The 21758-nt window shown below is 50.9% G+C and overlaps 10 protein-coding genes and 2 non-coding genes across 12 annotated transcripts; 7 read left to right on the top strand and 5 right to left on the bottom strand.

The window, feature by feature from the left end:
- Nucleotides 1–90: 90 nt before the first annotated feature.
- Nucleotides 91–2742, bottom strand: BX661DRAFT_196731 (uncharacterized protein; the record flags this gene model as incomplete). The annotated part of the gene is made up of 1 exon (XM_051538069.1): nucleotides 91–2742. The coding sequence occupies one exon, from the start codon at nucleotides 2740–2742 to the stop codon at nucleotides 91–93; it is 2652 nt and encodes an 883-aa protein (XP_051393939.1).
- Nucleotides 2743–3067: 325 nt separating this feature from the next.
- On the top strand, nucleotides 3068–3138 carry BX661DRAFT_t28. The gene has a single exon. It is a non-coding gene; the product is annotated as a tRNA-Gly (tRNA).
- A 102-nt stretch (nucleotides 3139–3240) lies between these two features.
- On the top strand, nucleotides 3241–3830 carry BX661DRAFT_178601 (uncharacterized protein). Its single transcript, XM_051534963.1, has one exon. The coding sequence runs from the start codon at nucleotides 3283–3285 to the stop codon at nucleotides 3760–3762; it is 480 nt and encodes a 159-aa protein (XP_051393940.1). The 5' UTR covers nucleotides 3241–3282; the 3' UTR covers nucleotides 3763–3830.
- BX661DRAFT_178602 (Alpha/Beta hydrolase protein) lies at nucleotides 3831–5858 on the top strand. Its single transcript, XM_051534964.1, has one exon. It carries the CDS (start codon nucleotides 3868–3870, stop codon nucleotides 5722–5724), a length of 1857 nt encoding a protein of 618 aa, XP_051393941.1. The 5' UTR covers nucleotides 3831–3867; the 3' UTR covers nucleotides 5725–5858.
- A 3289-nt stretch (nucleotides 5859–9147) lies between these two features.
- On the top strand, nucleotides 9148–11260 carry BX661DRAFT_178605 (uncharacterized protein). The gene has a single exon (XM_051534965.1). It carries the CDS (start codon nucleotides 9246–9248, stop codon nucleotides 11250–11252), a length of 2007 nt encoding a protein of 668 aa, XP_051393942.1. The 5' UTR covers nucleotides 9148–9245; the 3' UTR covers nucleotides 11253–11260.
- Nucleotides 11261–11304: 44 nt separating this feature from the next.
- On the bottom strand, nucleotides 11305–11375 carry BX661DRAFT_t30. The gene has a single exon. It is a non-coding gene; the product is annotated as a tRNA-Gly (tRNA).
- Nucleotides 11376–11550: 175 nt separating this feature from the next.
- Nucleotides 11551–12618, bottom strand: BX661DRAFT_178606 (Cytidylate kinase-domain-containing protein). Its single transcript, XM_051534966.1, has one exon. The coding sequence runs from the start codon at nucleotides 12518–12520 to the stop codon at nucleotides 11600–11602; it is 921 nt and encodes a 306-aa protein (XP_051393943.1). The 5' UTR covers nucleotides 12521–12618; the 3' UTR covers nucleotides 11551–11599.
- Nucleotides 12619–12865: 247 nt separating this feature from the next.
- BX661DRAFT_140474 (uncharacterized protein) lies at nucleotides 12866–13708 on the top strand (the record flags this gene model as incomplete). The annotated part of the gene is made up of 1 exon (XM_051532844.1): nucleotides 12866–13708. A coding segment is annotated over one exon (843 nt), but the record flags the coding sequence as incomplete, so codon positions are not given.
- Nucleotides 13709–15231: 1523 nt separating this feature from the next.
- On the top strand, nucleotides 15232–17883 carry BX661DRAFT_196736 (uncharacterized protein; the record flags this gene model as incomplete). The annotated part of the gene is made up of 1 exon (XM_051538070.1): nucleotides 15232–17883. One exon carries the CDS (start codon nucleotides 15232–15234, stop codon nucleotides 17881–17883), a length of 2652 nt encoding a protein of 883 aa, XP_051393945.1.
- A 134-nt stretch (nucleotides 17884–18017) lies between these two features.
- On the bottom strand, nucleotides 18018–18781 carry BX661DRAFT_77018 (uncharacterized protein). Its single transcript, XM_051539472.1, has one exon. The coding sequence runs from the start codon at nucleotides 18544–18546 to the stop codon at nucleotides 18142–18144; it is 405 nt and encodes a 134-aa protein (XP_051393946.1). The 5' UTR covers nucleotides 18547–18781; the 3' UTR covers nucleotides 18018–18141.
- Nucleotides 18782–19512: 731 nt separating this feature from the next.
- BX661DRAFT_178613 (uncharacterized protein) lies at nucleotides 19513–20315 on the bottom strand (the record flags this gene model as incomplete). The annotated part of the gene is made up of 2 exons (XM_051534967.1): nucleotides 20171–20315; nucleotides 19513–20128 (listed from the first exon to the last, which is right to left on the bottom strand). Coding segments are annotated over exons 1-2 (394 nt in total), but the record flags the coding sequence as incomplete, so codon positions are not given.
- On the top strand, nucleotides 20178–21653 carry BX661DRAFT_178614 (uncharacterized protein). The gene has a single exon (XM_051534968.1). The coding sequence runs from the start codon at nucleotides 20314–20316 to the stop codon at nucleotides 21580–21582; it is 1269 nt and encodes a 422-aa protein (XP_051393948.1). The 5' UTR covers nucleotides 20178–20313; the 3' UTR covers nucleotides 21583–21653.
- The last annotated feature ends 105 nt before the right edge of the window (nucleotides 21654–21758 follow it).

Consider the following 21758-nt stretch of genomic DNA (forward strand, 5'->3'; position numbering starts at 1 on the left):
CGAATGGACATGCGCAGATATATACAACTAAAGCTGTCGATCGGTCTACTTTTTGGCCAGCACTGCGTGTGGCGCCAATACCCGCTGGTCTCAATGCTGCTGCAAAAGCAAGACGCTCCCAGATAGCCTTGAGAATTGGCTGTCGTGCGGAGCAGTCACTACAAGCAGCTCGGATTCTCCGCTTCCAGACGCAACCAGTATGCTGTGTCCCAGGCGCGCACGGCCCATGTAGTTTGCCGCATAAAAGCACTCGGGTCGCTCGAGCCCCACGCGCCAGCAATGCACCCTGCCGTCCTCGGTGTGGCCAAAGGGCTCGCCGATCCACAGGTCGGTTGCCGTCGAAGCCAGGGCACGGCCGAAATGGCCAGGACTCTGCGTGCCGCGCAGGGTGCTGAGCAGCCCGACGGGGTTATTGGCATCTTTCCCATTTACACCAGTTGCGTCGGCCGGATTCCACAGGGCCGGGTCGAACACGCGCACTTGGCCGGCCTGCCAGCCGCGTGCGGGCTTCTCTGGGCCAATCAGACCACCCTGAGCCAGCTCTGAGCTGTGCTCCGAGGGCGTTCCAAAAAGCACCAGCCTTGAACCATTTGTCTGCCACACGTGCATCTGGCTGCCGAGCTGCGTGCTGCCCTTGGACGCGGCAAAGTGAAGGCCGCGGAACTCTGGTGGCGACCCCTTTGGGTCCGCTGCGTTTACAGAAAATGCATATATCGAGCCGGCCAGCGTATGGTTTGCGCCTGTGTCTGGGTCCGCCTGGGCGTGGCCCGGCGCGCCCACCAGCAGCAGCGTGGTATTTGTCTCGCTCAGGTGCACGGCACGGGCCGAAAACCCAAACCACTCAAATGGCTGGCGCTGCGGAGACACCAGCGTAAAGTCCGGCGGGCCCATCTGGCCGCTGCCCTGGCCCGCGCGCGGCCCCGAGATGTACCCAGACATGCGGCCCGCATGCGTCTCATAGGGCACGTCAGAATGGTAGGGCGCGCCGATAAGCAGATCGACAAACCCGTCGTTGTTGACGTCCTCACCAAACAGAAACCCGCCGATGCGCTGCTGCGAGAAGGGGCTGTCCGTGTACTCTGAAAGCTGTGTGGCTGTCAGCGTAAAGTCTGGCACCGAGGACAGGCCGGCGCCCTGGTGGCCGAGATACACGTCAACGCGGCCCAGCAGCGAGCCTGCCGGGTCCGGCCCGTATGCGGTGCTGCCCACGGCCAGATCGGCAATGCCGTCGGCATTGTAATCGATGACTGCGAGCGCCGACCCAAACGCGAGAAAGCGCGTGCTGGCACTGAATGGCGGCAAGAGAACCTGGGGATCCGCGTCGTCAATGTTCTGCTGCGAGAACGCGTAGCTGATGTCCAGCTTGTTGAGCACAAACACTGCGCCGGCGCTGCTGTTGCCGTTGCTGTTTGCGTAGTAGGGTGCGCTAATAGCCACGCTGGCGTGCCCGCTGCCGCTAAAGTCGCCGGTCGCCACTGCGGTGCCAAACCCAGAGTACGCGCTAGTCGAGTAGAGCTGCTTGATCAGCGGGAAGAGTGTAGAGAGCTCAGCACACGCTTCAAAGGCGGCTGGCCGGCTGTCTTGAGATAACAGGCGCTGGTGTTTGGGAGCAAAGGCATGCTGCCTGTTTGTATGTGAATTACCACGAACAGTGCCATTTACCTTGCTGTTTTGTGCTGGCTTTGGCGGCAGCGCCGGGAAGCGCAGGCTGCTGGCGCTCACTATCCACGGCTTGCTGTCGCCAACTGCCGCAATGCTGTCGCCGACACTCTGCATCCACTGCTCGCGCGGCCACATCTCGTCGAGCAGCGCCTGCGCTGGTGACTTGCCGCCAAACGCACGCGTACGGTTTGGCCGCGGCTGCGGCTGGCGGCGGTCGCTGACCAGGCACCTTTTTGAAAAGTCGCCATGGCCGAACCAGTCGACCAGCGCATGCCAGCAGTCGGCAGTCCCGGCTGCCATGGCAGACAGGCCGCCAATATAGTAGTCGACAATGCGCTCCGTCAGCATCGGCGCCCTCGACGCGTACGACGGAAACATGCCCATTCCAAAGCGCTTGACCGCCTCCATGGCATAGAACTGCCGGGTAATGCACACCTTCATTCGCCACTGCGCCACCTGTAGGCCCATCTCGCTGTAGATGGCAAGCACGTCGTCCACGGGGACCAACCACTTGTCCAGAATGTAGCGCAGGCCGTCCATGTGCGCCATGGCAAAGTCGCCGCCGACATCCAGCACGTCGTGCGCCCGGGAGTACTCGCCGCCAAAGGTCGAGTTGGCCAGGGCCACCATGAAGCCGTCGCGCAGGCCCCCGAGGCTGTGCCACTGCTCGTCAGCCACCTGGTGCGACGCAATGCCAAAGAGAAATGCAACCAGCTGCTCAGCCTGCGCGCTGTATGGCTGCGAGTACGTGCGCAGGAGGTACGCAACACCAACCTCGAGGAATGGCGTCCAGTGGGCCGCCTCCGCCGGTTCATCCATCGACATGCAGCCGTAGCCCCAGTCTGGAAACGCCACGCCCGCCTGCAGAGAGGACACTTGCCTGTCAAGGATCGAGCGGTACTTTGCTACGGCACCATTATTGGACGCACCCTGCGGCGAGACAAACCACTGCCGCGCCCGCTCGGCCACTTCGTTGTGCACTGCTGGCCCGCAGCCCTGGCCGTCGCCAGCCATGCACAGTGCCACGACAGATGCTGCCACTAGGCAGCGCGCCCATCGCCGGTGCGCAGTGTTGATCATGTAGCGGAGTGAGGGCTAGATGTTGTGTGTTTAATGGTAAAAAGACAAGCGCGCTCAAAAGCCTAAAGGTTCATGTGTGTGTAAGAATGCAAATAATAAAAATAAATCCATAGCGAGGCGGTTGACTATCGAAAAAAGATAAAATGTCCATAGGTACATGCGCGCTTGCAGACTTATTCGGCCGAGAATGCGTGTTAAATGAAATGCAATCAAGGCCCAGGGCACAGCAGTGATGACAACGCATGTAAAATTGTTATGTAAGTATTTGCTAATTAGAGTTGTAATACAAGAAGTTAGTTACTAAGCTATTAAAACTCAATTCAATGCATCTGTGGTCCAGAGGTATGATTGCCGCCTGCCACGCGGTAGACCCGGGTTCGATTCCCGGCGGATGCATATTTTGCCATTTTCAATATGTTTGCACTTTTTGTAGCTGGCCATAATTGATTTACATTTTACTTATTTACTGCGTGAAACGGGTGGCGTGTTCTCGAGTGCGTTTTTTTTACTGACTTCGTATTTATTTATTCGACATATTCGATGGCGACGCCAGACTACTACACGGTGCTTAAAGTGCCTAACACAGCATCGCACGACGAAATCAAACGCGCGTACTATGCTCTCAGCCGAATAGTACATCCTGACAAAAAGACGAGCATTGTCAATAACAATTACAATAGCAATAGCAATAGTTCCAAGGAATGCGGTCAATTGGATGTCGAGTTTCATCAGTTGAGTGTGGCTTGGGAAATATTGGGTGATGCAGCGCGGCGCAAGGCATATGACCAGCGGGTAAAGGCCGTCCAGAATCGAGCTCTCGGGGTTGTGCAGGACGAAATTGATTTGGACGACATGGACTTTGACGAGGACTCTGGTACATACTCGTTTCCTTGTCGCTGTAGTGGGCGGTACTCCATTGCGGAGAGCGATTTGGAAGCAGGGAGGGAGATTGCCCCGTGTGTGGATTGTTCGTTAAAAATCAAGGTGCTGTACGAGGCCGCCGATGACAATGATGAGTAAATGCCATATTTACAACCCTTTCAATTCTTGCTTCATTCGTGGCATTTTTATTGCTTTTATTTTTTGGCTCTACATATATACATTTTGCTATTCCTGTTTATTTTTATGGTCCATTTATTAAAAGTACTCGTCAAAACAGCAAGGGCGAAGACTGTATTGAGCGCTGTGCTGCTGGCAATTGTGACTTTGGAGTACGCGGTCGATGCGGCTATATACAATAGTTGGAAACACGCGGACGACCGTGTGGTGGGACTCCCGTACAAGGCTGGCGAGAAGCCGTTGCATGAAAGCTACTCTGGACATATAACTGTGCGCACGTGGACGCCCGAGGGCGGGGCATCTAAGGACAGCGGGAGCGCAAAGCTATTTTACTGGTACTTCCCCGCCATTGCGTCTAAAGTGGAGGAGCCGCCCTTGCTCTTGTGGATTCAGGGCGGCCCTGGGTCGAGCTCGATGATTGGGCTGTTGACTGAGATGGGGCCGCTGGCACTCACTGATGACGGCGAGTTTACCAGACGAAATGTAACTTGGGCTAACCACTATGACCTGTTGGTGGTAGACCAGCCCGCGGGCACGGGATTCAGCTCGGTCAGCCCGCGAGCAAACTTGACTCTTGATGACCTGTTCCCAATTGCAAATGTGATGCCCAAGAGCGTAGTGGACTCGTGGAAAGCTGAATACCCGGGCAACGTGAACGATTACAAGTTTATCAAGTCGCCGATGACCATAGAGTTCATTGTCGCCGAGGCCCAGGATATGCTGCGCAAGCTGATGCACCCATTGGTCAAGCTTTCGAGCAAAACCACTCCCTTTGGGGAAATGTTTACCAATGTGCTCAAAGCCCGGCAGTCCGAAATACCCGATATGTTGAGGTATATCAGGCGATCAATCAGATTCCACGAGCACACGGGCCCTGATCAAGTTGGGAGCTTCAGTCTTCCAAAAGATGGCGGCAGCGATGACAACAGTGACGACCCATTCTTGGTGAACAGTGGCTATGCCGAAGAACGCGAAAACAAAACTGTTTGGGAAAAGATTGGGCTGACCAGCGATGAGTCCGGCGACTTTGTTAACGGCTATGCAACCAACATGCGGGCAGTTGGCAAGGACATGTGGACGTTTATGCAGATATTTTTTGAACAGAGGCCAGCCCTGCGCAAGCGAGATTTTTATGTATTTAGCGAGTCGTATGGCGGCAAGTATGTACCAGCAATCGCCACGTACATTGACCAGCAGAACGTTAAGGTTGGCAAGGACAGCCTACAAGCAGTTAATTTGCGCGGTGTGTCTATCGGAAATAGCTTGGTGCACCCGGTGCTGCAAATTCTGGCGCATGGCAGCATTGGGTTTGCTTGGGGGTTGCTTGATGTGGAACAGGCAGATACAATGGACCTGCTGGCATTCAAGGCCATCAACCACACGCTCAACGGGGACCTCGAGGCTGGAAACGAAATCAGGCTGTTAATGTTTGACTACTTCCGAAACATCACAGGTGGCGTCAACTGGTACGACATACGCCAGCGCAACCACAGCTACAAGCGCATGTATTTGGACCAAGGGCTCAATAACCCGGTTGTGCGCGAGGCATTGAACACCAAGGACATTGCATATGGCGTCGATCATGGAGTGTATTATTATTTGTCTGGCGATATAATGCGCACAACCGCACCGCTGTTTCCAACCCTTCTAAACAAGTACTCGGTGCACCTGAACCAGGGTCAGTTTGACTTTCGGGATGGCGTGGCAGGCAACACGCTATGGATCAATGGTCTGAAGTGGCCGGATAGATCCAAGTTTTCTTTGGCTGACCGACAGCAATGGTGGCTAGAAAAGGAGCTTGTAGGGTACACCCGCAGTGGCGGCAAGCTAAGCCATTGGGTCATTCTGAACGCTGGCCATATGTCGCCAGGTGATCAGCCTGAGGCTTGCCTGGATATGGTCAGGCGCATTGTTTTGCTGTAGCATTCTGTTATTCTGTGCTTATTGAGCATAATCAATAAATCAGTATTAATTTGTAGAACAAGATATGTCAAAGTTAGCTGGGGTGATGGTAGCTGTAACAGGGTGATGCTATTCGTGAAACTTGGCCATCTTCAACACCAGAAGATAAATTTTGTGGTATACAATTGCATTTGAGCCTTGCAGTAAACCAAGTTGCAACTATTGTGCCAGTAATAATGACTATTTTACAATTTTAATATAAAAATAAACACCATCTGGACAGCACCGCACACACATGATTTTTGAGAAAATCTGTTTGCTCAATGCGCAGCCATGCTACCAATAATGCAAGTGTAGTGTATACTGAATGCACTGTCCAACATTCATAAATTCATAATAAACGCAATTGATAGCTGTTATTTGAGCAGCCGCGCGATTCGGACATTGAAAAGGCTAACCAGATTTAATTTAAAAATATATTTTGTTGCAAAATGATAACAAGCAAAAAGAGGCGTTTATCAGCTATTAGAAAACATGTCCTATTCACTCCAATTTGCTCTCCCCATTATAGCATTCTTGTAATGTTTTTTAAAAAGAAATATTAGCTGTCATCTTGTTAAACCATATATTCTGCGACAAGGCGTCACAAGAGGGGCCACTCATGTTCTCCTTGGTAATTGTGATGTCCTTGCGACATGTGCTCCCTCATTAAAAAGTTAAATGGTTGTGCCAATGTCTGAAAGTGGATATCATAATTTTAATATAAAAACAGAAAAATAATCGAACAAGTCAAACAAGCCGTTTTATTTAGGTTAGTTTGAGGCGTATTTTACCTTTGTTTACCGTTAAAAGACAAATATCAGTTTTTTCAACTCCAACCCAACCATTTTATACTGTCTAATTTTGTTTTGCGCCACCACATCTGTTGGAATAATGGGGAGATATAGATATTATGGCTAAACCTGTCTTGTTTTTTAATTACCGGAATTTATTGTTTTCAATGCACAGAGCCATTGCACATATTTTAATGGAAAATGTGTCAAAAAGGACGTGACCACCGAGAATCATAATATTTTGCATATAACATGCCTTTTTGGAAGATAGCGTTTTTTGTTATCTTTGTTGTCTCTGTCGCTTTTAAATATTATTGTTATTTTGCCAATTCATATACTCTTAATATATCAGCACATTTGTTTTGTTTATATTTGCTTTAATTTGTGCTACATTGCTGTATTGTGCACATTATATCAAGCTAACTTGTTAGGCCCAAGAATGGAGCACGAAGGCGACAAGCTGTATGCCTTTTTGAGTTCTATTGAGCTGCTGGAATACTATAATGCATTTTGCCGTGAGGGATTCGAGTGTCTAGAATCGGTAGGTGTAAGAATAAATTCATTTTAAAAAAGTGTTATACTTTGTTTGCGGCGCGCATGCGTATAAACCATTTTTTAGCAAAATTTAACTGCACTTTTAAATTGTAGATAGTCGAAATTCAAGAGTCTGATTTCGAAGAGCTCGGTGTGAAACGTGGTCACAGAAGGGTAAGCTTTCTTAATTATAATTGCGGCATTATTACATTTTTATTTTACACTTTATTTTAAGTCAACGCTGCTAAGTGGCCGTATATTTCGCTGTTAATGTGTGTAGCTTATCCGGCGAAAAGCACTGGAGCTGTTGAATCCGATGCGGCTCCAGCAAGAGCTGCCGCCACCAATGCCCGCCCACCAGACAGGTAAGTTGACAAAGTATAAAATGCAAATTTCAATAAAAATAATAAAAATAATGCCTGTATTAAGTCTAATGAACCATTTTAATAAACAAATATGTATTAGACCAGCCATCTGCGGAGCCAGCACCATCGCCATCCGTAGAGGGCGTAGAGACATCGACAGCATATCTGCATAGGCAACACTCACATAATTCCCAGGAGCATTCCCAGCAACAACAGCAAGAATGGTTTCAAGGAGGGATGCAGTTAAGTTCTGTGCACCAGGAGGCCTCAGGCCGGCCTTATACCCACTTTTCGCACTTTTTGCACTATCCACACTACTATCACCATCAACAGAGCTACTCGCCAAAAGTTAGACAGCAGCGATCATATTCTCGACAGTCACAACATAATACGCGCTTCAAGTATTTAAATTCCCAAAGACATCATGATCCGCTTCTAAAGCTCGCTCCCGACGCGCCCACACAACATGTACCACTATTTCCAACCCATGCATCATGCACCACAGTAACACCAGCTACATTTCAGCAATCATCGGTGTCTACACAAATGAGAGTCAGGACGACGGCTACAATGCCCATATATCAAGGACACGTCCAAACACAGCACCTTCCGGGCTCTGTTCGCTATTCACAGACCCCCGTATCAGCCACCGATGTAAGCAATTTAGCCCAGAAAATTCTACCACCCATTTTATCGATATCAGCGCCGTATCGAAATACAACACTGCCAGCTGAAAATGCAATGCATTCGCCAAGGGCGTTGCAAAGGCAACGAGGTCAATCAACGTCTTCAGTTACAGCCAGTACACCAATTCTGCATCGTGATTTGCACAGGAAACATAGGACACCTTACTCTCGCCAATCTGCCGAAATACAGCCTCCCAGGCCCACCGATATCCACAGGCCACCACGTCGCACCTATCGCCGACATCCAAAGAAGGATATAAGCGCACCAGATAAATGGAAATCGGCTTACCAGCTATTTCGAGATGACGTGAACCGCGAGCTACTTGGGAAAAATATACCGTTTTCCAAGATGTCCAAGCTCCACAGTAAGCTATGGACCGAGTTGAGCAATGAAAAACGCACGATGTACTTCGACCTTTCGAAACAAGGCAAGGACAAGTACCTTCTGAAAATGAAGGTTTATGAGAAAACACCCGAATTCAAGCAGTACGAGGAGTATCTTGAGAATTTTTACAGACAAGATTCCACGGGTAAGTATTTTATCCAAGCTCAATACGCTCGATCCCAGCGAACATAATGATGCTTACTTAAACAAACCATGTCTTTTTTATTTAATCTTTTACAAAATTTCTAGTTAATCGCGTTGGTCGCCCAAAGGGCGCGCGGGCTTTAAAGAACAAGGATAGGGGCAAGGCCAAGGACAGGCATGCTAGTAGTCATACATCGGAAGAATATGAGGGCAAACACAATTTATGTTATGGTACCGCACGGCATAGTGCATCGCCAAAACCGTTGCTGTTATCCTAAGAGGGTCCGTCTGCGTAGAACCGCTTTCATTAGAGATTAAGTTGGGTTGGTCTGGGTATTACCTGCGGACAGATTTGATTATTTTTGATTTTCGCAAATTGATCTGCGATCGAATATTTTTCTGTGACGCTGGCTGCGCAGCCGAACAGCCGAAATCGCAGATGGCGGCTGTACTGGCAGACGGGTTGCTATTGTTGTTTTATGGGCATTTTGTTTTATCAAAATTCAAAATTCTTTTTTATTTCTTTCTTCTACCACATTCACATTCACATTCACATTCACACCCACTAGTACAAAAAAACTAGTCCATAACTCAAATGAACAGAGAAGTGTGGGCAGAGGCAGCGACAACTGTGCTGGCCACACTAGAAAGCGCGCTTCTAGGAGTAGGCGCTGGCCCAGTGGATATGGGCGCTTCAGCGGGCAGCAATCGTAGCACAACAAACAGTAGGAAGCACAATCGGCGGACAACCAGCGACACAATGTCTGATATCGAAACACCTGGCTCGCCAGTAAAGCGGCGACGCGAAAGCGTAGACGGCACATACACCGAAGGCGAGTCAACAAAGCCGACCGTAAAAAGTCGCAAGATATCTTCTGCGCTGTCCCGCCAGTTTGCCCGCAGCTTGTCGGTGAGCAACGGCAGTGCAGTCGAGACTCCAGGTGGCTACACGAGCATTGTGGCGATGGATGACGGAATTGCCATAGAGACCAGCCAGGTGTCGCCGCACGCGCTTTCGGCGGTATCGTCATCATCGTCCCTGTCGTCAAATTCGCAGTGGCCTCCGGAGGGCTCAAACTGTATAGGAAGGAGCGACACGCCAGCTGGGGATGTGCTAGTGGACCGTGTTTATGTGCACCCGTCCGCAAGCAGATCGCTGAAGGCGCGGGAGAAAGTTGGCGAGTCTCCCGATGATTCTCGGGTGAAATGGGCACATGTCCCGTCGCGGTGCAGCATGGATATGGACAGTAGCGACAGCGCATCAGTTTCCATTGGGGCAGGGCATGTACTCTGCGGAGGCATCGGCAACTTTCATCATGGCGTTGGTGATAAGGAAGTGTTTGTTGAGCTACTGGTGCCAGCGCAGCAAGAATACGCATTCGTTGACGAATCGGTGAATGTGGCTGTTCAGCGCTGGGCGGTGGAACAGTCTCATATAGTCAACGAGCCACCGGCCATTTTAACTGAAATTCTGGAGCGTAACATATTGCGGCTGAAAGAGCTTATCTCTGCGGTTATGGACCAAATGGCGGGTGATTGCAAGCGCGGACCGGTGTTAGGCGAGCATATGCGGCAGTTTTACCGCGCTGGATGCGAGATTGCAAGTATTGGTGAGTGGTTGTATCAGCGGCATTTCCAGCTGTTACCGGCGCTTTTCCCCGCGCTTAGTCAGGCGCTACCCCAGCTACAGGGGCTAATACGCGTGGCCCGAATTGTTGAAGATATGTACGGGCTGCTTCAATGGACACCCGAATTCAGCTCGTCTCTCAGCGAGATGTCTGCCGAGTACGAGGAGCTGGTGCACGCCAAGCGAGCTCTATATGGCGATGTGATTTCCCAGGACGGACTGCAGTGGAAGGCCATGGGTCTTCCGGTTGATTCTATGCTACTGTTGCGCGTGAAGCAGTGGGTAGAGTCAGTCAGCGTGATGTGCTTGACACACATCGCCCGTATATGCGAGCGGCGAGCCAAATCTGTGTCAGCATACGACAAAGAAGAGCTGTCTATGGATTCACTCATGATGTGCAGCAACCAGGTTCTGCATTCGGCAGCGCTCTGTGCCAATATGTGTGGCGGTGGCTTCCCCAACCTCGCGCCACTTGCCCTGTACATTGCCGCGGAATGCACAACATGGGCGTGTAACAAAATCAGATCATCCCCAGCTACAGCACCGCCCGACACATGCCGCTATCGAGGAAAGCAGCTGGCTACCCGGGCAATGCGACTGATACAAGCTGGCGAAGGAATTCTGAAGCAGCTTTCGTATGTCAAGGCGCTTTTGCTTACTCCGGACCGCTCTTTGTTTGGCGTGTGCCTGCCGCCAGGCCATGGAGGTAGCACCTCTTTGACCGCTCTGCAGTCGCTCGCGTCGTCGCTCGTCGAGGTCAGCTGGTACCTAGCAGAGGCACTCGCCGCCTTCCGTGCTGATGGCCAGATGTCAAATCCTTCAGGCGTCCTGCAACTCTATGCTGAATTCGTTGCGAAATTTGCCAAACGCGTAGTTGACTTTGGAGGCACAAGCGACTGTAAAGTTGATAACAGCGAAGTGCACGAGACCCTTCGCCGCATCCAAAATTATGTGCACATGCTGATACCGGCCTGAGATAAAAATATAGTTGTTTTTCAAAATGTAAATAGATTTTTTGACAAAAAAGTGCATCCGCCGGGAATCGAACCCGGGTCTACCGCGTGGCAGGCGGCAATCATACCTCTGGACCACAGATGCATTGAATTGAGTTTTAATAGCTTAGTAGCTAACTTCTGATAAAGCTATTATTGGAAAAATATAGAATCTTAATAAAATAGGGTAACAAATCTTATTAAAATTTTAAAGTCGAAAATTATGTTTGAAATACTTGCAATATGGCCGCCTCCAAGCCAAAAATACTACTCTACAGGAATTAAAGTGTACAACACATTGTTCAATTTTTGAAAGTAAAACGTAAACATTCAAAGATCACCGTGCTTTGGCGCAAGACCCATGCGCTCTCTGGCCAGATCCGTGATTGTGTAGACCTGCTGCTCGAATGTGAGGTTTGTGTTATCAATGACCACTGCGTCCTTGGCAATCCGTAGCGGCGAGTGCTCTCGGTTAATGTCCGCATAATCGCGAGCCTCGAGCTCCCGGGCGATCTTCTCGACTGACGGGTATGCAGCCGGTGCTGAGCCTGAATCAGACGATCCCTTTGCAGCCTGCAAGGCATTGGCCTCCTTCATTTGGTTGTTCATCTCGTCCCAGCGGCGGATTGCCCGCGCCATGGCCGATGCATCGAGGTATATTTTTAGCTCTGCATTCGGGAAAATGGTCGTGCCGATGTCCCTACCGTCCATGACCACGCCCCCAGGAACGCCCTCCGCATTTTTTGACAGCGCATTGGTCGATATGGACTCTGCATTTTCTACCAGCTGTCTTTGAATATGCAAAACGGCCTCTCTAATGCTGCGGTCGCTGGCCACCTTCGCCACCAGCTGGTTGACCTCTGGTGCTCTGATCTCCTTTGACACGTCCTCGTTGTCCAACAGAACCTGCACTTCGGGAACCGCCAGTCTGCCCAGGTTCGGCGCTGGGTGCGATGTGCTGGGTCGAACTCTAATGTCAACTGTGGCCTTGTTTATCAACGCGGCCAGATCACCGGCACTCTCATTGATGTCTATGTTGTTGCGCAGCGCCAGAAGAGTCGCACAGCGGTATATGGATCCAGAGTCAATATAGCCAAGACCTAGCTCTTGGGCGACTGCTCGCGCAGTGCTGCTTTTCCCCGATGCTGCTGGTCCGTCGATGGCTATGGTGAAGTCTCTCCGCGCTAGCAGCTGGTGTCGCAGAGAACCAAATAGACTGCGGCTGGCGATTCTTGCTCGGCTGAAAAGCATTTCTGGTATAATTTAAACAGGGTGGGTCAAATCGACAAAAAATAAAAGGAAAATATAAAAATGATTTTGACAAGGGTTTAGGAATACCAAAAGCAAAAATTTAAAGCAGGTTTGATATCGCTGGATGCACAAGGAAAATGAGGTATAAAAAAGATCACGCACGTGATTTGTGTTTCTTTTTCTTTTTGTTGAGAAAACTACACAAAGGGATTGTTTCAGACAGCCATAAATTCAAGCACCCTTCTTGCTTTTCTTTCTTTCTCCTGTCTGATTTCAATACATCTTTTTGTTGTTTGTATTGTCTGAGCCAATTCACCCTATTTTCGAAGCATGTCGCAGGAAGGTATGGACATTGTCCGGAATCTCGTGGCTGTTGTGTCTCGCACGTTCTACAGGGACGAGTACGTTATTGCCCTCGACTACCTTAACCGCCACGAAATCGCGCGTCACGACGTGCTGAGCAAATACCTGCATGTGTCGCCGAAAGAGGTCTTTAGGATATACGGCGACCTGGAGAAGCACAAGCTTGTTGGACGAACGTCTCGGCGGGACGATCCAGGAGAGAATGCACGGTTCTCGCGCGGAGGCACAAAGGCGTACTTTTTCCTTGACTACAGGCGGTTTGTCGACGTTGTCAAGTGGCGTATGTGGACGCTGCAGGAAAAGGTCAAGGAGAAGGTGCAGAAGGAGCGGCAGAACCTGGGGTACGAGTGCGCAGGGTGCTCCAAGAAGTTCACCACCATGGATGTGCTGTCGCTGGTCGACATGTTCACCGGCACGTTCAAGTGCGATTACTGCAGCAACGAGCTGATTGACAACACTGAGTCGGACATTGCGCTGATGTCACAAAAGGAGCTGTCGCGCTTTATGGAGAAATTCAAGACCATTATTGAGCTGCTCAAGCAGACCGATAGCATTACCTTGCCGCCGCCGACACCAATGAATGAGGTCCCGGTGCCCAACCTCGACGGCACCCCGGGCGACGAGGCCGCGGGCAAGGGCAAGCCGGGGCCAGGCAGAGAGCTCAACGTCTCGCGCGACACAGGAATCACAAGCGGAAATACGGTGATTGAATTTGGCCCCGACCTGACGCCCAAGGAGGCTGCGCGCCTGCGCGAGGGCGAGCTAGCACGCAAGATGCGTCAGAACCAGCTGCCTGCGTGGCATATCTGGTCTACAGTCTCCGGCGTGCAGATGGTTGAGGCGCAGAAGATTACGCTTGAGGCCGAGTTGAAGCACATGCGCTACGTTGAGAAGCAGAACCTGCGTGCGGCCCGCTGGGATAAGCGAGAAAAGGAGCGAGCACGAGCAGCGATTAGAGAGATTGACGAAAGGATGCGCGCCATGGCTGACGGCCAGGGCGGCACGAGCGAGCTGCGCGAGGAGCAGGTCGAGGCCAAGCGCGAGGCCTTCTACTTGGGGTTCTACAAGACTTTGGCCAAGCGTGTTGGCATCGAGGTGCCGCGCGACCCGAGGGAGCACTACCAGCAGCTCATCGACCAACTAGCAAACGACGAGATGCTGGACAAGGCCGAGAAAGAGAAGCGGCGGCTCGAGATGGAACGCATTGAGAAGGAGCGCAAGGAGGCTGCAGCAGTTGCTGCGGCCGCCCAGAGCGCGGATCGCAGCCAGGGTGGTGCTTTGCGATACCGCGGCAAGTTCAACTCAACGTACTCTAAGTTTAGCCGGGGAGGGCACCGGCCTGCCAGGCGCACCACACACCGGTTGTTTGAATTTGTCGATTCAGCCGACCAGGTTGACGCTGATGCGACCAAGGACAAAGAAGACGACAATGTTGATGCTGCTTCTGCCTCTGCTGCTGATGGAGGGAGGAAAGAGGGTGGTGTTGAGGGTGATGATGATGATGGCGAAGGTGATGGTGACAATGGCGACGATGGTGACAATGGCGACAGTGGCGACAATGGGGACAAAGGTGATAAAAGTGACAAAGTGCACGAGGCAGAGCTGGCCGCTGATAACGCCAAGTCCCAGGAGACCGGCGAAAATGGCAGTGGCATCGAGGATCATGATGACAGCGATGTTCCCGATCCGTACTTGGAGGGCATCTACGCGTTGTCGCGGAGCAAGCGCCGCAAGCTTGGCCTAGACGATGCCGTGGTGGCGGATCTGGTGGACTGCGACACAGATAGCATCGTGATCGAGTCGCAGGACGATATCCCTCCCGTCGATGTGCTTGTGTGTGGCAAGCCTAAGCCAATTGCGCTGATAACGCGCGAGGACGAGGGTGCTATGTCTCTGGACGAGTACACCGAGTACTGGAATGCATGGCACCGGATATGATTACGTGGCTACAACGCAAGCACAATCACAGACTGTGCTTTCAAGAGACATCGGTGCCTTTCCGGGCTGTGCGGTGCAAACCATATTTAAATGTAATTAGCAGTTGAGACCGAAATTGAAAACGGGGACTGCCAGCGAGAGGGAGCAAAACGAATGTCATCATCACACGCGACGTCATCACTGCTGTGCCCTGGGCCTTGATTGCATTTCATTTAACACGCATTCTCGGCCGAATAAGTCTGCAAGCGCGCATGTACCTATGGACATTTTATCTTTTTTCGATAGTCAACCGCCTCGCTATGGATTTATTTTTATTATTTGCATTCTTACACACACATGAACCTTTAGGCTTTTGAGCGCGCTTGTCTTTTTACCATTAAACACACAACATCTAGCCCTCACTCCGCTACATGATCAACACTGCGCACCGGCGATGGGCGCGCTGCCTAGTGGCAGCATCTGTCGTGGCACTGTGCATGGCTGGCGACGGCCAGGGCTGCGGGCCAGCAGTGCACAACGAAGTGGCCGAGCGGGCGCGGCAGTGGTTTGTCTCGCCGCAGGGTGCGTCCAATAATGGTGCCGTAGCAAAGTACCGCTCGATCCTTGACAGGCAAGTGTCCTCTCTGCAGGCGGGCGTGGCGTTTCCAGACTGGGGCTACGGCTGCATGTCGATGGATGAACCGGCGGAGGCGGCCCACTGGACGCCATTCCTCGAGGTTGGTGTTGCGTACCTCCTGCGCACGTACTCGCAGCCATACAGCGCGCAGGCTGAGCAGCTGGTTGCATTTCTCTTTGGCATTGCGTCGCACCAGGTGGCTGACGAGCAGTGGCACAGCCTCGGGGGCCTGCGCGACGGCTTCATGGTGGCCCTGGCCAACTCGACCTTTGGCGGCGAGTACTCCCGGGCGCACGACGTGCTGGATGTCGGCGGCGACTTTGCCATGGCGCACATGGACGGCCTGCGCTACATTCTGGACAAGTGGTTGGTCCCCGTGGACGACGTGCTTGCCATCTACAGCGAGATGGGCCTACAGGTGGCGCAGTGGCGAATGAAGGTGTGCATTACCCGGCAGTTCTATGCCATGGAGGCGGTCAAGCGCTTTGGAATGGGCATGTTTCCGTCGTACGCGTCGAGGGCGCCGATGCTGACGGAGCGCATTGTCGACTACTATATTGGCGGCCTGTCTGCCATGGCAGCCGGGACTGCCGACTGCTGGCATGCGCTGGTCGACTGGTTCGGCCATGGCGACTTTTCAAAAAGGTGCCTGGTCAGCGACCGCCGCCAGCCGCAGCCGCGGCCAAACCGTACGCGTGCGTTTGGCGGCAAGTCACCAGCGCAGGCGCTGCTCGACGAGATGTGGCCGCGCGAGCAGTGGATGCAGAGTGTCGGCGACAGCATTGCGGCAGTTGGCGACAGCAAGCCGTGGATAGTGAGCGCCAGCAGCCTGCGCTTCCCGGCGCTGCCGCCAAAGCCAGCACAAAACAGCAAGGTAAATGGCACTGTTCGTGGTAATTCACATACAAACAGGCAGCATGCCTTTGCTCCCAAACACCAGCGCCTGTTATCTCAAGACAGCCGGCCAGCCGCCTTTGAAGCGTGTGCTGAGCTCTCTACACTCTTCCCGCTGATCAAGCAGCTCTACTCGACTAGCGCGTACTCTGGGTTTGGCACCGCAGTGGCGACCGGCGACTTTAGCGGCAGCGGGCACGCCAGCGTGGCTATTAGCGCACCCTACTACGCAAACAGCAACGGCAACAGCAGCGCCGGCGCAGTGTTTGTGCTCAACAAGCTGGACATCAGCTACGCGTTCTCGCAGCAGAACATTGACGACGCGGATCCCCAGGTTCTCTTGCCGCCATTCAGTGCCAGCACGCGCTTTCTCGCGTTTGGGTCGGCGCTCGCAGTCATCGATTACAATGCCGACGGCATTGCCGATCTGGCCGTGGGCAGCACCGCATACGGGCCGGACCCGGCAGGCTCGCTGCTGGGCCGCGTTGACGTGTATCTCGGCCACCAGGGCGCCGGCCTGTCCTCGGTGCCAGACTTTACGCTGACAGCCACACAGCTTTCAGAGTACACGGACAGCCCCTTCTCGCAGCAGCGCATCGGCGGGTTTCTGTTTGGTGAGGACGTCAACAACGACGGGTTTGTCGATCTGCTTATCGGCGCGCCCTACCATTCTGACGTGCCCTATGAGACGCATGCGGGCCGCATGTCTGGGTACATCTCGGGGCCGCGCGCGGGCCAGGGCAGCGGCCAGATGGGCCCGCCGGACTTTACGCTGGTGTCTCCGCAGCGCCAGCCATTTGAGTGGTTTGGGTTTTCGGCCCGTGCCGTGCACCTGAGCGAGACAAATACCACGCTGCTGCTGGTGGGCGCGCCGGGCCACGCCCAGGCGGACCCAGACACAGGCGCAAACCATACGCTGGCCGGCTCGATATATGCATTTTCTGTAAACGCAGCGGACCCAAAGGGGTCGCCACCAGAGTTCCGCGGCCTTCACTTTGCCGCGTCCAAGGGCAGCACGCAGCTCGGCAGCCAGATGCACGTGTGGCAGACAAATGGTTCAAGGCTGGTGCTTTTTGGAACGCCCTCGGAGCACAGCTCAGAGCTGGCTCAGGGTGGTCTGATTGGCCCAGAGAAGCCCGCACGCGGCTGGCAGGCCGGCCAAGTGCGCGTGTTCGACCCGGCCCTGTGGAATCCGGCCGACGCAACTGGTGTAAATGGGAAAGATGCCAATAACCCCGTCGGGCTGCTCAGCACCCTGCGCGGCACGCAGAGTCCTGGCCATTTCGGCCGTGCCCTGGCTTCGACGGCAACCGACCTGTGGATCGGCGAGCCCTTTGGCCACACCGAGGACGGCAGGGTGCATTGCTGGCGCGTGGGGCTCGAGCGACCCGAGTGCTTTTATGCGGCAAACTACATGGGCCGTGCGCGCCTGGGACACAGCATACTGGTTGCGTCTGGAAGCGGAGAATCCGAGCTGCTTGTAGTGACTGCTCCGCACGACAGCCAATTCTCAAGGCTATCTGGGAGCGTCTTGCTTTTGCAGCAGCATTGAGACCAGCGGGTATTGGCGCCACACGCAGTGCTGGCCAAAAAGTAGACCGATCGACAGCTTTAGTTGTATATATCTGCGCATGTCCATTCGATGAGCGCGCTGTTTTGTATTTTGTTTGCATTTATTACAATTATTTGCATATCAAACATGAAATGTGTGCACATTTTGCGAGCAATTAATTGACGACAAAATTCCCACTGTCACTTTAGAATAAAATATCAGCAGCGTGTGCTTCTCGATTATTTTGCCACTTTTGCTTTAGTAGCTGAACACACGGCTAACAAGAAAAACTATTGTACAGAGCAATAGAGCAATAGAGCAACAGAGCAGCAGAGCAACAGAGCAGCAGAGCAACAGAGCAGCAGAGCAACAGAGCAGCAGAGCAACAGAGCAGCAGAGCAACAGAGCAGCAGAGCAACAGAGCAGCAGAGCAGCAAAGCAGCAAAGCAGCAAGGCAATGATATTGCTTTGCTTTTTTGCGCATTTAATTCCCAAAAGAAAGCTTTGAATGAACGTATTTTTCAATTGGTTTTTATTTTTAATAAAGCAGACACACGCACGCCAAGTTTGCTTTATTTGCTTGCCCTGCCATTTTTTAGCGCAGCCGCTGCCAATTGTTTTTATGTGCAATGTGAGCATTTGTTTCTTTCTCTTCTCTTCCATTTTTCCATTTTTCAATTTAGCAATTACTATTTAAAATATTAGAGTAATTTTAGAACAAGTTGAGCCGCTTTAAACAACAACAACATTGCTATCAATATTATTTATTTCGCTATGCCTTGCTTCAGCCAGCTTCCATTTGTCATCCTCAACCGCATTCTACGTGTAGCCATTAACACCAGCGGATACAATATCGACACGTGGGCAGACGGATTGCCGCTGCTGGGCGTCTGCCGCGGGTGGAGAGAAGTGGCCACTGGCTTGGTCTATTGTAATGCCATACTTGATGGGTCTGGAGAACACAATTTTTGTTTTGTTGAGCACTCGCATGACACCGCTGTCGAAGACAAGCTCGTTAATACCAACATTGGGCTGCTCAAGGCTACTGGAAACACGCACCTGGTAAAAACTGTGACCATCAAGGTTAGTCATTTTGAATGTTATCGCTCCCTGCTCGCCGAAGCAAATTCAATATTCTCGTTTGAAACGAGTGACTGGAGCAGAGTCAGCACACTCAACATCAGCGGCCACCAGGGCAATAGCAATAACGACATTGGCAGCGAATCTCAGTCTGATATTATGGATGATGCCAATGAATTTGCTCGGCAAATGGCAAAGTACATGCCAGGTGTGGATAGTTTGGACAATGTGATGTACGATAATGGCCCCATATTTGATATGACTAGTCTATTGTCACAAATGTATTCGCGCAATTTAAAGTATTTTCGCAGCTATCAATCATTTACGCTTGCCGAGTCAGTAGAGTCAGCCAATTTTACCCAGCTCACAACGCTCAATATCGATATAAAACATATGCAGTGCATTCCACACGTGTGCTGCCAGAAGTTGCAGACGCTGGTGCTAAGAGATGTCACTAGTTTGTTTTCTTGGAGCAAGCTGGCAAATACCAAGCAGGCGCAAACCATTGTATTTTCCAGCCTGCGGAAATTGGATTTTGAATTCTATAGAAGTCCTGATGTGCAAAGCATTGGGAGTTCGAGTGAATTGCAGTTCCCAGCTCTCCAGGAGTTGAGCGTCACAGTCCCGACATTTGGGATGCTAAAAGAATTTATGGATTTCAAGGTGTTAAAGTGCCCACACGTTACACAGCTTTACATTGACGTCAATGAATTTAAGGGCCATTTAGATGATGATTTCAATATCTCGATGCAGCGCAGCAAAAATCTGGCAGTCAGTATAAATCAGCATATTCCAAGCGTGACTAGGTTAAGGATAGGTCATTATGATTGTAATAACAATATCACATTTTACGATGAGTTGGTTAGTCTTTACATTGACCAGCTTGTTCACGTCAGCATCCCCTCCCCTATGACTTTTACTGCAACACAGTTTTCCTGCGAGCTCGTGCACTTGTCGCTGAATCTCGAGTTGAATACCTTGCAGAGCCTTCCAAACGTGTTTTTTGAAACACTGGAATACTTGAACTTGGACAATGCACATCCCACATTTGCATGGGAGAAAATACTAAAGAACGATTCGACAGCTGAGAATATATGCTTTAAGCGCTTGGAATCTTTGAACATCGAATACAGCGAGAGTATTGAGAACGAGGAGGATAGTGAAAGCGAGTACAGCAATGATATTGAAAACGAGGAGAATAATAAAGACGAGTACATTGCTTTGGAATGCCAGCAATTTATAAGCAGCCAGAAGGTGCAGCAGAAAAAACAGGGTACAGTCAATGTTTTTTGCCCCAGACTGAAGAATCTGTGGATTAGGAATGCCATGGTCCCCAGACTCCAAAAAATAATGGGATGCGGCTCTGACCAGTGGCCCTGTGTCAGGAGTGTAGACATATGGTTCCAGAAATACGACATTTCCAAAGTTTTGGATATCATCGACAGCGATGAATATATGCAAGCTACATCCATGTTTGCAGAATACATGGTCAAGACAATGCCCAACGCCAATAACTTAAGAATGCTGTTGTTCGACAACAGCGACAAGCATTTAAAGCAATTTTGCAGCATTGTTTCCAACGGCTACGCTCACCAGCTAATAAGCTACGATTCCGATTTTCCAATTGTGTGGACAGCCAATGCGTTTTCGCCCAAGCTTAGGCACCTGAGTGTCAATTTGGACATAAATGGAAAACAGGCCCTGCCAAAAATCAACGTGGCAAATATTGAGTCAATTGAACTGACAGGAGTCATAAGCGGCGTTTCATGGAAGAGCTTTGCAAGCAATAGTGGTGATTCAGCGAGTATTACTTTCAGCAACTTAAAAAAATTGACTGTGCACCACTCCTACATGGAAGATGAACCCGCGCTAGCAGACAAAAATGATTCTGAAACAAGCAGCAAAGAATATTTTGCGTTGCACATGCCCAAACTAAATAGCATTGCTCTTAACGGAATTGGTAACCACTTTGGGCTTTTAAACGCTTCTATCGAGTTCAGGCACTTGAAGCATGCATATATTTATGGATCTCATAGCGTGCTTAATTTATTGGGCAATACAAGCAAGGCATGTATTGACGGATGCACGGTTGATATAAGGCTAAATTCTGATGCTGATTTGGATGCGTTCTACGAGGCAACAAACGCATTTTTTGGAAGCTCAACCAAAATAAGCCACGCAGAGCTGATTATCACTATAAATATGGACACAGACGTGTGTTTGCAAAAATGGGATTCGCGGCGCATTGAATGGACCAGCCTTCATATTTTGGAGATACGCGATGTGCTTAAGCTTGGCACAGTTGTGGATATGCTGGCCAGAGTGCCCAAACTGACCAAACTAGAAGTGTATGGTATTCTCTTTGACAAGGCCTTTGAGCCCAGGCTTGACCAGGTCGAACCAATATCTACCAACATCAACGAGTTATACTTGCATGCCTCAGTCGATCATGATTGCAAAGAAGCAAAATTTGACAGTATCAAATACTTGATATTGGCTGCTCCATCATTAAAGAAAGTCAAGCTTTCGATGTATGAGGACTTTGATCACATGTCGTTTGTCGAGGAGTACAAGGACTTGCATCCACACGTGGCAAACATTGCTTGGGAGCAATTGTAGAAATACAATAGTTAACAAATGAGCTTATAAGGTAGTTTATTGAGTTTAAGTTTGTAGAACATATTTAAAATATATATGACGGACTTTCTGTGCTTGCAAAAAAATACAAAAGTACTATGGGCAGCATGTGCATCTCACCTGTGTGAATAGTTATTGTGTATAATTAAATAAGCACT

The sequence above is a fragment of the Kickxella alabastrina genome (assembly GCF_025024165.1).
Source record: "Kickxella alabastrina strain RSA 675 chromosome Unknown BX661scaffold_4, whole genome shotgun sequence".
In the NCBI taxonomy this organism is placed as follows: Eukaryota; Fungi; Kickxellomycota; class Kickxellomycetes; order Kickxellales; family Kickxellaceae; genus Kickxella; species Kickxella alabastrina.